Below are 13,806 nucleotides of genomic sequence, written 5' to 3' on the forward strand. Positions count from 1 at the left end.
CCTCGACGTCGAGACAGGCTCGGGTTCAGGCTGCTCTAGAGAGCTTTTGTCTGATACCTATGATGAGCGCTCGTGGGAGGAAGAGGAAGATCCCAGATACTTTTCTGAAGATGAGTCTTATGGGGTCCCCTCTGATCCTACTCCGCCAATTGAAAAGAAGGATGTCTCCTTTGTTCAGGAAATGTCTAAGGATATTCCCATCCCTATGGAGGTTGTGGATGAGCCCAGGGCCGAGATGCTCGAGGTCTTGGATTATCCTTCTCCGTCTACAGAGGTTGCAACGGCTCCCTTGCATAACACACTCAGGGAAGTTCTTATGCGAAACTGGTCGTTCCCTCTCTCTAATCCAGTGGTCTCCAGAAAGGCAGAGAATCTAGGACCTTGGATTCGTTTGGGAGAAAGACGTATCAGGCCGCTATGCTCACAGCCAAGATTCAAACATACCAGCTCTACACGAGAATCCGCTTGTGGAATTCGGTGAGGCAACTCTCCAGTTTGGTCGAAGCACTTCCTCCGGAGCTTGCCGAACCTTTTCACCAGGTGGTCAGGCAGCAGAAGGCGTGTCGTAAATTTCTGGCCAGGGGTACTTACAACACTTTTGATGTGGCATCCTGAGTAGCTGCTCAAGGTATAGTGATGCGCAGACTCTCATGGCTGCGCGTCTCTGACCTGGATCATAATACCCAGCAGCGAATGATGGATGTTCCTTGCTGGGGGGGGATAACCTTTTTAGCAAAAAAGTAGAGGATATGGTCGATCAGATCAAAAAGCATCATGATGCTATGGATTCTCTCTTCCGCCGGGCGTCTTCTGCTATCACCTCCTCATCTAGGAGGTTTTTTGGAGGGAAGAGGAGTGCTTCCTATTCCTATAATAGGCGTAGGTACACTCCTGCTTCTCGGCAGCCTGTCCAGGCTCAGTCCCAGCGCGCTCGTTCCCGTCAACGGCGTGCGCCCAAGGCCCCTGCAGCTCCCCAGCAAAAGCAAGGGACAGGCTTTTGACTGGCTCCAGTTCAACATAGCCTCAGTAAAATTGTCCGTACCGGACGACTTGCCGGTAGGAGGGAGGTTGATGTTTTTTCACCAAAGGTGGTCTCTCATAACCTCCGACCGGTGGGTTCTTCAAATAGTCTGGTTAGGATACACCCTCAATCTGATATCCAAACCTCCAAATTGCCCACCGGAAGCTCATTCTTACAGCTCCCAGCACAAGCAGCTACAGGCCAATGCGGTCGAACCCATTCCACCAGGGGAAGAAGAGCTGGGATTCTATTCCAGGTACTTGTGCAAAAGAAAACAGGGGGGATGCGTCCCATCCTAGGCCTAAGGGCCCTGAACAAATTTCTAGTCCGAGAAAAATTCAGGATGGTTTCTCTGTGCACCCTTCTTCCCATGATTCAAGAGAACGATTGGATATGCTCTCTGGACTTAAAGGATGCTTACACACACATCTCGATACTTCCAGCTCACAGGAGGTATTTTCGATTTTGGCTAGGAACACAGCACTTTCAGTGCCGTGCACTGCCCTTTTGTCTGGCGTCTGCACCCAGAGTGTTCACAAAGTGCCTGGCTGTAGTCACAGCATTGCTACGCAGACTGGGAGTGCATGTGCTCCCTTATCTTGATGCTTGGCTGGTAAACAGTACCTCGGAGGCAGGTGCTCTACAGTTCATTCGAATGACTATTCAAGTGCTAGAGCTATTGGGGTTCGTGTTAAATTATTCCAAGTCCCATCTAACACCAGTTCAAAATTGGAATTCATTGGAGCTCTGTTGAACACAAAGACAGCTCGTTCTTATCTTCCCGAGACAAGGGCAGACAACCTCCTGTCCCTAGTGTTCATAGTGCGAACGTCTCAACAGATCACGGCTCGGCAGATGTTGAGATTCCTGGAGCACATGGCCTCCACAGTTCATGTAACTTCCATGGCACGTCTATTCATGAGATCAGCTCATTGGACCCTAGCTTCCCAGTGGTGTCAAGCTGCGGGGGATCTAGAGGATTTGATCCAACTGTCCACCGACTTTCGGAATTCCCTTCAGTGGTGGACAATTCAATCCAATTTGACCTTGGGACGTCCATTTCAAATTCCTCAGCCACAAAAAGTGCTGTCGATGGATGCATCCCTCCTGGGGTGGGGGACTCATGTAGATGGGCTTCACACTCAAGGAGCTTGGTCCTTTCAGGAAAAAGGTCTTCAGATCAACCTCCTGGAATTGCGAGCGATCTGGAACACTCTAAAGGCTTTCAGAGATCGGCTGTCCAACCAAATCATTTTGATTCAGACAGACAATCAGGTTGCCATGTATTACACCAACAAGCAGGGGGGCACCGGATCTCGCCCTCTGTGTCAGATGTGGCTTTGGGCACACCGTCACGGCATGTCTCTCCAAGCCACTTATCTGGCAGGCGTAAACAACAGTCTGGCCGACAGATTGAGCAGGATAATGCAACCTCACGAGTGGTCACTGAACATGGGTGTAGTCCGCAAGATCTTCTGAACATAGGGCTCCCCCCTCGGTGGATCTTTTTGCCACTCAGATCAATCACAAAGTCCCTCAGTTCTGTTCCAGGCTTCAGGCCCACGACAGACTAGCGTCAGATGCCTTTCTCCTACATTGGGGGACAGTCCTTCTGTATGTGTATCCTCCCATACTTCTGGTGGGGAAGAATTTGCTGAAACTCAAGCAAGACTGCGGAACCATGATCCTGATGGCACCCTTCTGGCCACATCAGATTTGGTTCCCTCTTCTTCTGGAGTTGTCCTCTGAGGAACCGTGGAGATTGGAATGTTTTCCAACCCTCATCACCCAGAACGAGGGGTCGCTTCTACATCCCAACCTCCAGTCTCTGGCTCTCATAGCCTGGATGTTGAGAGCTTGGATTTTGCCTCCTTGGGTCTTTCAGAAGGTGTCTCCCGAGTCTTGCTTCCAGAAAAGATTCTATGAAGAGGTTTGCCATCTGGTGTAACAGCAGGGCCCTAGATCCTCTTTCTTGGCCTACACGGACCCTGCTTGAATACCTTCTACACTTATCAGAGTCTGGCCTCAAAACCAACTCAGTGAGGGTTCATCTTAGTGCGATTAGTGCCTATCATCGCCTTGTAGAGGGTAAGCCTATCTCTGATTAGCCTTTAGTTGTTCGCTTCATGAGAGGTTTGCTTTTCTCAAAGCCGCCTGTCAAACCTCCACCAGTGTCATGGGATCTCAACGTCGTTCTCACCCAGCTGATGAAAGCTCCTTTTGAGCCACTGAATTCCTGCCATCTGAAGTACTTGACCTGGAAGGTCGTTTTCTTGGTGACTGTTACTTCAGCTCGTAGGGTCAGTGAGCTTCAGGCCTTAGTAGTGCATGCACCTTATATCAAGTTTCATCACAACAGAGTAGTCCTCCACGCGCACCCTAAGTTCCTGTAGAAGGTGGTGTCGGAGTTCCATCTGAACCAGTCAATTGTCTTGCCAACATTTTTTCCCCATTCTCATACCCGCCCTAGCGAAAGCAGTTTGCATACCTTGGACTGCAAGAGAGCATTGGCCTTTTACGTGGAGCGGAGAAAGCCCTTCAGACAGTCCGCTCAATTGTTTGTTTCTTTTGATCCCAACAGGAGGGGAGTTGCCATCGGAAAACGCACAATCTCCAATTGGCTAGCAGATTGCATTCCCTTCACTTATGCCCAAGCTGGACTGTCTTTGGAGGGCCATGTCACGGCTCATAATGTAAGAGCCATGGCTGCGCTAGTGTCTCACTTAAAGTCAGCCTCCGTTGAAGAGATTTGCAAGGCTGCAACGTGGTCATCAGTTCACACATTCACATCTCACTACTGCCTTCAGCAGGATACCCGACGCGACAGTCAGTTCTGCAGAATCTGTTCAGGGTTTAGAATCCAACTCTACCCCCCTAGACCCATTTTTGTGCTGTTCCAGGCTGCACTCTCACTTAGTTTTTTATGGTTTCAAATCAATCTATGTTATGTCCTCGCCGTTGTGAGGCCCAATATACCAATGTTCATTGTTTTCAGTGAACCTGGTTTTATTTATTTATTTGTTACATTTGCATCCCACATTTTCCCACCTATTTGCAGGCTCAATGTGGCTTACATAATACCGTTATGGCATTTGCCAGTTCTGGTATGAACAAATACAATGTGATATTATGGTAGATTAAGGTTCATGTGTTGTAAATACAGTGGGGGAACTTAGAGAAGGAAGAATTGGAGTTGAAGATGTCTATTTCGGTCTTTGTTTTCTTTGTGTCGCAGGTGTACAGGTTTTGTTTATGTTGGTTCGGTGGGATATGCCTTTTTGAACAGGTTTGGTTTTAATAGTTTTCAGAAATTTAGGTGGTTGAGCGCAGTTTTTACTGCTTTTTGCAGTGTGTTCCATAGTTGTGCACTTAGGTATGAAAAGCTGGATGCGTAAGTTGATTTGTATTTGAGTCTGTTGGTGCTTGGGTAGTGAAGATTTAGGTATGATCGTGCTGATCTTGTAGTGTTTCTGGTTGGCAGGTCTATGAGGTCTGTCATGTATCCTGGAGCTTCGCCGTATATAATTTTATGGACTATGGTACAGATTTTGAATTCAATACGCTCTTTGATTGGGAGCCAGTGCAGTTTTTCTCAGAGGGGTTTGGCGCTTTCGAAACGTGTTTTTCCAGAAATAATCCTGGCTGCTGTGTTTTGTGCAGTCTGAAGTTTCTTTATGATTTGTTCTTTGCAGCCCGCATAAATTCCATTGCAGTATTCTGTGTGGCTTATTACCATTGATTGTATGAAGTTGCGAAATTTCTCTAGGGAAGAATGGTCTCATGTGTTTGAGTTTCCACATTGAGTAACACATTTTCTTTACTGTGGATTTCGCTTGGTTCTCTAGTGTGAGGTTCCGGTCAGTTGTTACTCCAAGAATTTTCAGACTGTCTGAGATTGGGAGGGTGCAACCTGGGGTGTTAATGTTTGTGGGTTTGTATGGGTTGTGTTGGGATGAGATGATGAGGCAATGTATTTTTTCCGTGTTGAGTTTTAGTTGGAATGCATTTGCCCATGAGTTCATGATGTTTAAACTGAGCTTCATTTCATTGGTAATTTCTGCCAGTTTGTGTTTGTATGGGATGTATATTTTAATGTCATCAGCGTAAATGAATGGGTTAAGGCCTTGGGTGGATAAGGCCTTGGCTAGTGGGGTCATCATAGGGTTGAAAAGGATCGGTGATAATGGTGATCCTTGCGGTACTCCGCAGTCTGGTTTCCAAGGTGATGATACGTTTGTACTTGATTTCACTTGATATGTTCTGGTGGTTAGGAATCCCTTGATCCATTTGAGAGTGTATCCACTGATTCCGAAGTAATCTAGGAGTCTTAGTAGTATGTTATGGTTGACCATGTCGAAAGCACTGGACATGTCAAATTGGAGGAGAAGAATGCTGTTTCCTATTGCTATTTCCTGCTTGAATTTTGTTAGGAGAGTGAATAATACTGTTTCGGTGCTGTGTAGGGGGCAAAATCCTGATTGTGAGTCATGTAGTATTGTGAATTTGTTTATGTACTCATTAAGTTGCTTTGTTACCAATCCTTCCATTAGTTTGACTACCAGTGGGATAGATGCTACTGGGCGGTAGCTGGTGATATCATTTTTTTTTTTTTTTTTTGGTATCTTTTGGTATTGGAGTGAGTAGGATGTTGCCTTTTTCATTAGGGAAGATGCCTTGTTGAAGCATAAAGTTTAGGTGGGATGTAAGGTCTGTTATGAAGCGATGGGGGTGGCGGATTTTATTAGATAGCTGGGGCAGGTATCCAATTGACAGTGGCTGTTGGAGTACCTATTAATCGCCTGGGTAACTGTATCGGCGGTGAGAAGAGTGAATTTTGACCAGATTCGATCCGCTGGGTATTCACCAGGGGTTGGGTCTAATCCGTTGATGACGTTTTCGATATCCATGCTATCCTGAGGTAGAGCTTTGCGTAGGTTTACAATTTTTTCGTTTAAGTATTTAGCAAGGTTGTCTGCAGATGGGAGGTCAGTATTGGCTGTGGTGATCGGTGTCGTGTCCAGTAGTTTGTTCAAAAGATGATATAGTTCGTCGTGTATTTGTAATCCGGCCCTATTTTAGTTTTGAAGTATGACCTTGTGGCCTGTCTTATTGCGTATTTATATTTCCTTTGTGTTTGTTTCCATGCGTTGAGTGTGTTTTCATCTTTTATTTTTTTCCATGCGTGTTCCAGTTTCTTGGATTGTGTTTTTAATTTTTTCAGATCTTCATTGTACCAAGGTATCGTGTTGTGTCTACGTGAAATTCTTGTTCCTAAGGGTGCTATTTTGTTTAATATGTGTCTGCATCTTTTGTCCCATTCTGAGAGGTAATATATAGAGTCTGTTTGTGCTGTCCAATCGTTATCGTAAATCTGTTGCCAGAATGTATCCGGGCCTATTTGTGCTCTCGTGGTGTGGGTTGTATGTTCTCGTGTGTGGAGAGAACCTCTTTTCCGCCATTTTAGGGATAGGTTTAATTTGTAGTGGTCGGTCCATGGCGTCTCTGTCCAGTTAGTTTCTGTTATTATTAAGTTTTGGTCAGAGGACAGTTTGTTGGAGATGAGGTCGAGTGTGTGACCTTTCGTATGTGTTGTTTGCATGTGTGGCCATGTAAGATCACATAACTGAAGGAAGTCCTTGCATTTTCGTGCGTTTGTAGAGGTTGGGTCTTCTAGGTGGAGATTAATATCTCCTAGCACTAGTGTATTGGAGTTGGCTACACAGGTATTTGAAATGAAGTCCATGAAATTTGACTGGCTATTGTTCCAGTTACATTGTGGTCTGTAAAACAGGGCACAGTTTAGGTGGTCAATCAGGTTTTTGTGGTGGATTCTGATTGAGGCTATTTCAAGATGAGGTGTTATGGATTCGGCAGTGGTTTCAAAGGTGAAATATGATCGATATATAAGCGCTATGCCTCCTCCTCTCTTTTCCTTTCTGGACCAGTGAGTGAGTGGTGGGCATAGGTTTAGGATGATAGGGTCGTCTTGATCACAGATCCATGTTTCAGTGATGAAGAGTAGATCAAGTTTTGCTGACGTAATCCAGTCTGTTACTATTGTTGTTTTGTTTACTACGGATCTAGCATTAACGTAGCCTATTTTGATTTTTTGGTATGGGTCTTCTATGTTCGGTGTTATGTGGACTTTTGTCAGTTGTCGTTTCTTAGTTTGTGTAGGGTTTTTTTGATCTTTCTTTCCATTCTGTTGAGGATGTATGCTTTTTTGTGTTCTTTCGTTTTGGTTATTGTTAGTGTGGTGAGGTGTGATGTATCTGTTCAGTTTGAGGTGATTGTGCATTATGGGTATATTGCTACTTTCTGCAAGTTGGGTGGTGAGTGTTAGTTGACTAGCATTAAGGAGCAGATTAATAGGAGTAGCTGGCCGGTGTTCATTGTGCTGTTGTATAAAATGAGGATTTTAGCACAGTTCTGACTTCAGTTACCAGTCATAGAATGACCTGACCATCCAATTTGTAATTTTCTAGTTTAGGTGTTGTTGCAATGAGATAGTTTTGCATTAAGCATTAAAGCATCAGTATGACACACGTCTTATTTTTTGCTAGGGATACCCCACATGTGAGAACAAGCAGCCTGCTTGTCCTTGGAGAAAGCGGATACTTACCTGTAGCAGGTGTTCTCCGAGGACAGCAGGCTGATTGTTCTCACAAACCCGCCCACCTCCCCTTTGGAGTTATTTCTTTATATGCCTTTTGATTTAACTGACGAGATGTGCTCACATGACAGGTGGGAAATCAGTCCGCGCATGCACGGTGCACGCGCACCAGAAGACTCTGGCAAAACTTTGTATTTTTCTTGGAAAATGCTGATTCCTGGGCCGACGTGGATGTCGACCCACATGTGAGAATAATCAGCCTGCTGTCCTTGGAGAATACCTGCTACAGGTAAGTATCTTCGCTGTATAGCAATCTGTTTAAAACAGTTATATAGCAGTTGAAAACCAATAAATCTTTTTGTTTAGATATCAGATGAACAGAAGAACCTGTATGCCAATGATTTGTTGAGTTCAAGTTCTGCACTAAGTGTAACAAAATTGGAGGATCAGGAGTTTTACAAGGTAAGTTTAACCTGGCAACGCAGTTTTTAAAAATGATAGGACTATTGTCATATTGCAGGTTGACTTTCTCGCTGAATAAAATGATTTGAAGAAGCTGTTGAACTGTGCTTAAGATCAGCCGTTTAGAGTCCCGCTTGCTAAATGTGAACAGCTTTTAAAAATGTTGAGCAGGATAAAATTGGGACTGGCCTGCCCATTTGGAGGAGGGGGGTGGGGGGAGAAAGAGAAACTGCTGCTGTAGCTACAGAGCAGAAAGGAATTGGAAGAAAGTAAAGATTGGTGGAGGAGAGATGGAGGTCAATAACTCCCTCCCTCCCTGCCCTCCCCCCCTTCCAAATTGTGGAAATGATAAAACTGGGGATTGTTCCTGCCCAAGCCAATTCTGCCCGGGATCTCCTGCGGCAGGCTTGATGGGCTGCTGTGAGATGTCACGGAAGCCATTTTGATTGAGGAATTGGTGGGGACAGGAGTGACTGGGGATTGCTCCTGCATGAAAGAGGCCACTAGACTGCCAGGTCATTTAATGGTAGTCCTGGGGAGGGCCTTCAGGTGGTAGGAGGGCAGAGGGGTTGTGACTGGGGTTGGAGGGTGGCCGACCTGGTAGGACCTGCTCTGTGGTGGTGGTGCTTGCGATAGGTGGGTGAGGGACAGGCAGAGAGTAGTCGCAGGGGGTTTTGATTTCAACCAAAAATGCACTGGCATTTTCAGCCGAAACCAAACAATGGCCAAACCCAGATTTTGGGCCAGTTTCAGTGCTGAAACCAGAATTCAGTCTGCTTCTAGTCATTACTTCTCTTGTGAGGTTGCCTTTTAAATCAATGCAGTTTAACTTTATTCAAGTATGCTTCCTGGAAAGTACTTTTTCTTACAACAGTTAATTAAACTAGAAGAAGAAGTGATTTTTACAGATATTTATTTTGTTACATTTGTACCCCGCGCTTTCCCACTCATGGCAGGCTCAATGTGGCTTACATGGGGCAATGGATGGTTAAGTGACTTGCTCAGAGTGACAAGGAGCTGCCTGTGCCTGAAGTGGGAATCGAACTTAGTTCCTCAGTTCCCCAGGACCAAAGTCCCTCACCCTAACCACTAGGCCACTCCTCCACTATCCATCATCCAGATATCCATCATACACCAAGTTTTGCCTTTTGTGTTTTAACAATATACAGCTCAGTTTTTCTCCTCAAGGTATTTTATTTTAAGAGTATTTCAGAACATGCCACATTTACTCCTGGGAGAATTTTGCACAATTGCACAATGCAGAATTTGCACAGAACTTAATTGTTTCTGTGTAGAATTTCATCTAAGCAGGTGAGAGGTGGAGCCATGGTTGAAATGCAGCTGGTGCTGCAGCCTTTCTGCACTGTGCAGTCTTGCAGAGTACTGGTTCCATGCTCTTCTTGTGAAACTTTGAGAACAGCACCACATTTTGGCATTGGGCTGATAACGCTCTGCAAGAGCTGGCACAAGGGACATCACCACCTGAGTTTCAAACGTGGCTGCACAGTTAGCCACATTTTGTAATGATAACAGTGCTGGGAGATAGGCTAGAGAGGAGTTCAGGTAGAGAAGGCAGGGAAAGGACTTAGTGACAGTGGCGTAGCCAGACCTGACATTTTGGGTGGGCCCAGAGCTAATATGGGTGGGCACTAGGTGTGAGTAGTGTTTCTTGGGATACTCTAATAATGCCTTAGTGTGCACTTGATGATGGATTTCTAAGTAAACAGTCTGTGCAACAGCTCTCCTGCATTAACACAAACCACATACCTGGTTCATGGAACACCAACATTTTTAAATATAGTGATTTTATCCCATATCTTAAACTTGACCAAATATGACTGCCATAAGGCAAACATGTCAATGGCACATATCCTTCAAACTTTGCTTTGTAAGAAATGCAATGCCTGATTAAGCTGTATTCATAAAACAGGTAAAAGCCTGACATCTACAATACTACTTTATCCGAAAGCAAAAAAATAAAAATATATATTTTATGTACAGTTTGTTGTCTCTGGTTTCTGCTTTCCTCATCTTCTTTTCACCGTCTTCCTTCCATCCAGCATCTGTCTTCGCTCTCTCTCTGCCATCCAGTGTCTGCCCTCTCTGCCATCCCTTCCATCCACTGTCTGCCCTTTCTCTCTGCCCCTTCAATCCACCATTTGCCCTCCCTCTCCCATCCATCCAGGGTCTGCCCTCCCTCTCGCTGCCCCTTCTTTTCAGCCCTCAGTTCCAGCCCCATATCCCACCTGCCCCTAGTTCCAGCCACAGCCCACAACTCCCACCTGCCCCTCCTTTTCAGCCCCACTATCCCACCAGTCCCCAGTTTCAGCCCCACCCCTTTTCTCCCACCAGTCTGGAGCTTCAGCCCCCAGTCACTTCTCCCTGTCCCCTTTTCAGCCCCCTTATCCCACCTACCCTCCTTTTCAGCCCCCAGTTCCCTTCATCCACATGCATTAGGGCCCCCCCTTTTCAGCCCCAGACCCATTCTCCCTCCTGCCCCCTTCTCCCATCTGAGCCCACCCCACCCAGACACCTTGTCCCATCTGAGCCCCCCTCCCCTACCCAGTCCCTACCTGCCTACCAGACCCTCTGATGGACAGACAACCCTCTTCTTCCCCTGCCACCCGGCACCTGACCTGACCCAGCCTTAAAAAAAAAAAGTCCGTGAAGTGCCTAGCGTCTGCTGTGCTCGGCACTGCTGCTGTAAAGCAAGTAAATCGCCTCCCTCATTGCGTTTGCGTCGGCCCTTCCTTCACTGTGTCCCGCCCTCGCGGAAATAGGAAGTTACATCAGAGGGCGGGACACAGTGAAGAAAGGGCCGACGCGAACGCGATGAGGGAGGCGATTTACTTGCTTTACAGCAGCAGTGCCGAGCACAGCAGACGCTAGGCACTTCACGGACTTTTTTTTTTTTAAGGCTGGGTCAGGCCAGGTGCCGGGTGGCAGGGGAAGAAGAGGGTTGTGTCCGTCGGGAGAGCTGGTAGGCAGGTGGGGACTGTGGCGCCAGCGGAGCACCGCCCCACCTGCTGACACCTTGGATGTTGGCTGCGCAGGCCTGGAGGAAAAGTGGCTGGGCCTGGGCCCATCCAGGCCCACCTATGGCTACGCCCCTGCTTAGTGAGAGGGTTGAGGGCTAAGGGACAATGGATGGAGAAGGCAGTGGATAATGGGGTATATGGAAAGGGAGATGAACTGGAAAAGACAGGGAGTAGGGAATGTGTGGGGTGGGGGTCACAGCTAGGGACACCAGTGGGTAAAAGGGATATGTATGTGATGGAAAATTTCCTGGGGGAGACTGGGCAAATGAGCATTTGGTGGAGGTGAAGTAGAGTTATGGGATGCAAGGGGTAATTGGGTGTGTAGTGGGGAAGGGGGAGAGAAGATGAGCTCTAAAGAAGAGTGTGTGGAAGGGCGTGAACTGAAGGGAAGAGAGAATGTTGAATAGGGGGATAATAGTATGCATGTACGGTAGGGGAAATTTATTTATTGCCTTATGGTTAGAACTTCTGGGTTTCATATATTTTCATTTGGCAGAGAAATAGGTAGCACAGATTTTCCAGTTGCTGATATTTGTATTAATAACTTATGAATTCCACTGTGTTGTTGCAAGAAGTCAACACTGCCTGTAGCTCAGGTCTCACTTTGTACTTGGTGGACATCTGAGGAAAATATGCACCAAAACTTTAAATTTGAGTAATGCTCTCTGTTTAGAAGCTTAAATTAATAACTACAAAGATGGTTATTGTATTTGATAATACAGATGTACGGAATGTACCAGAATTTTAAAATATTCTTTGCAAAAGTTTTCTTAATTTAATTTTTCCACTGAATTCCCCCAATAGTACAGCATGATACAGATGAACGTATCAAAAGTATTGACGTATCGGCTTGCCTGTTTTCTTTCATTTGATCTCCTGTTCCACAGATGCACCACCTAGATTATGGAGGTCAAAATCAGAATGAAAAAGAATTTTAACGATGTTGGTTTTATTATTGACATTGACCTGTACAAAACTGATGCTAATGATGCTGCTTTAATGAAAAATAGAACTAGTGGAATAATTTTTTTTGTTTGCATCCAGATTGAATTTTGGAATGCTGCTGATTTGGTTCGTACTAGGAAGGTCTATGTTTGGGAAGGGTTTGCCTATATACCATTTCAAGAAATTGTCATCATTATCCTGAATGACTTCAGAACCAAGCTTTCAAAGGCTCTGGCGGTAAGTACAGGTTTTTCCCCTCCCTCAACTGTTTAGAGGGTAATTTTGTAACAGGCTACCTCTGAATGTTACTTATCAACAGAGAAAAAAAAATCACATTGTTCCCCCTTACAGTTCTCACTAAAAAGGTCTTTATGTTTTCCTTCATATATTGCCATCACTGTAGTACTATCTTGACTGCGATGTCTGCTTTATCCAAACTATCTCGTTTATAAAATGGTCCGAATGGTTGGTGCAGAAAGCAGTGTTCCAGGATTGGTCATCCAATGACTCATTCTTTATACTAGGCGCCACTCTCACTATTTAGCTGCTTCCACTGAATCAAAGGAGTGCCGTGATCCTTTAACAAAAACCTTCAACACTGCTGGATATAGGAACATAAATTGCAGTTTTTATCATGAAGAGTCGCACATACTGGTTGGAATCTGCTCCTGTGTTCTTGAAGCGCCTGTGAGTAATCTTGAAAGATTCGGATTTGTGCTCCTTCAAACTGTAGGGAGTCTCTTTTTTGGCAGTATCCTCTGAGAATCTCTACTTTGTGCACATAGTTGTGAATTTTTATAATCACTGGCCTTAGCCCTTGCCGGCCTTAATGGCTTCTGCCGACACGATGGTTCCGTTCTAGGCACCGAGGCCCCATATTATCTGCTAATGCAAATTCTGATGTTAGCCACCGTTAGCACAGTAGATAGTGACTGGTCCGAAACACTCTCTGGTAGCCCTACCACGTCAGGACCGATTTTCCAAGTTCTCTATCTTTTCCCCTTGTGCTTTTAGTTGCTTCACCATTGCTGCCAGAGACACTGTGGCTTGTGGGGCAGTATCTTCAACGCGGACACCCAGTGCTGTAATTCTCCTGCTAGTCTCATTGTATCTGCTAGCAGTGCCTCTAATCCTGTCAGTTGTTCCGATAACCGTTCAAGCTTCATGTCTATCGCCTTACCCACTGCTATGGTGAGCTGATTTAGCTGTTTCTCAGAGAAAGTCGAGGCAGGAAACTCCGTCTCCTCTATGTTGCTGTCTGTCGTTTTTGCTTTTTCCTTTGTTGTTTTGCAGGTTTTCCATGTCATTTCTCTGCTCAATTTTTTGATATATTTGTCCATAAAATATGGGGCTTCAGCTTTGATAACTTTATATCATGGTCCGGGAGGAGCGAAAACATGTCTGTTTCCTCTCACCGCATCATGTGATCCATATAAATGTTTTTAAGAGAAGTAAAAAGGAAAAAAGTGGGAATATTAAAAAAAACAATTGGAGGTTTGTAGGATATTTCTTAGGAGGAACTTAGATCTTAGATGAAGGATGAAACTGTTGAGTACATATAGCATATTGGCAGTACATAGAAGTGAAGCTGAGCTTGTAAAGCAAATAAATTATAAAGAAAATACATGTTTGCGCTTCCTTTCCCTTTAAGTGTGTGAATGATGCTTTGTGCTCTTTGGTGATTTGGTTAACAGCTTCTTGGAATACCTTATTTGATGCTAATTATC

The 13,806-nt window shown here is 45.3% G+C and overlaps 1 protein-coding gene across 2 annotated transcripts in view; it reads left to right on the top strand.

The window, feature by feature from the left end:
* The window catches only part of PRIM2 (DNA primase subunit 2), a 470,633-nt gene that overhangs the window by 136,323 nt on the left and 320,504 nt on the right, over positions 1–13,806 (top strand). For both annotated transcript variants that reach the window (XM_030198993.1, XM_030198994.1), the window contains exons 6-7: positions 8,001–8,096; positions 12,179–12,316. In XM_030198993.1, the coding sequence (XP_030054853.1) occupies positions 8,001–8,096; positions 12,179–12,316 (234 nt within the window). The remainder of the gene's footprint in view (positions 1–8,000; positions 8,097–12,178; positions 12,317–13,806) is intronic.

Source organism: Microcaecilia unicolor, chromosome 3 (assembly GCF_901765095.1).
Source record: "Microcaecilia unicolor chromosome 3, aMicUni1.1, whole genome shotgun sequence".
Classification (NCBI taxonomy): Eukaryota; Metazoa; Chordata; class Amphibia; order Gymnophiona; family Siphonopidae; genus Microcaecilia; species Microcaecilia unicolor.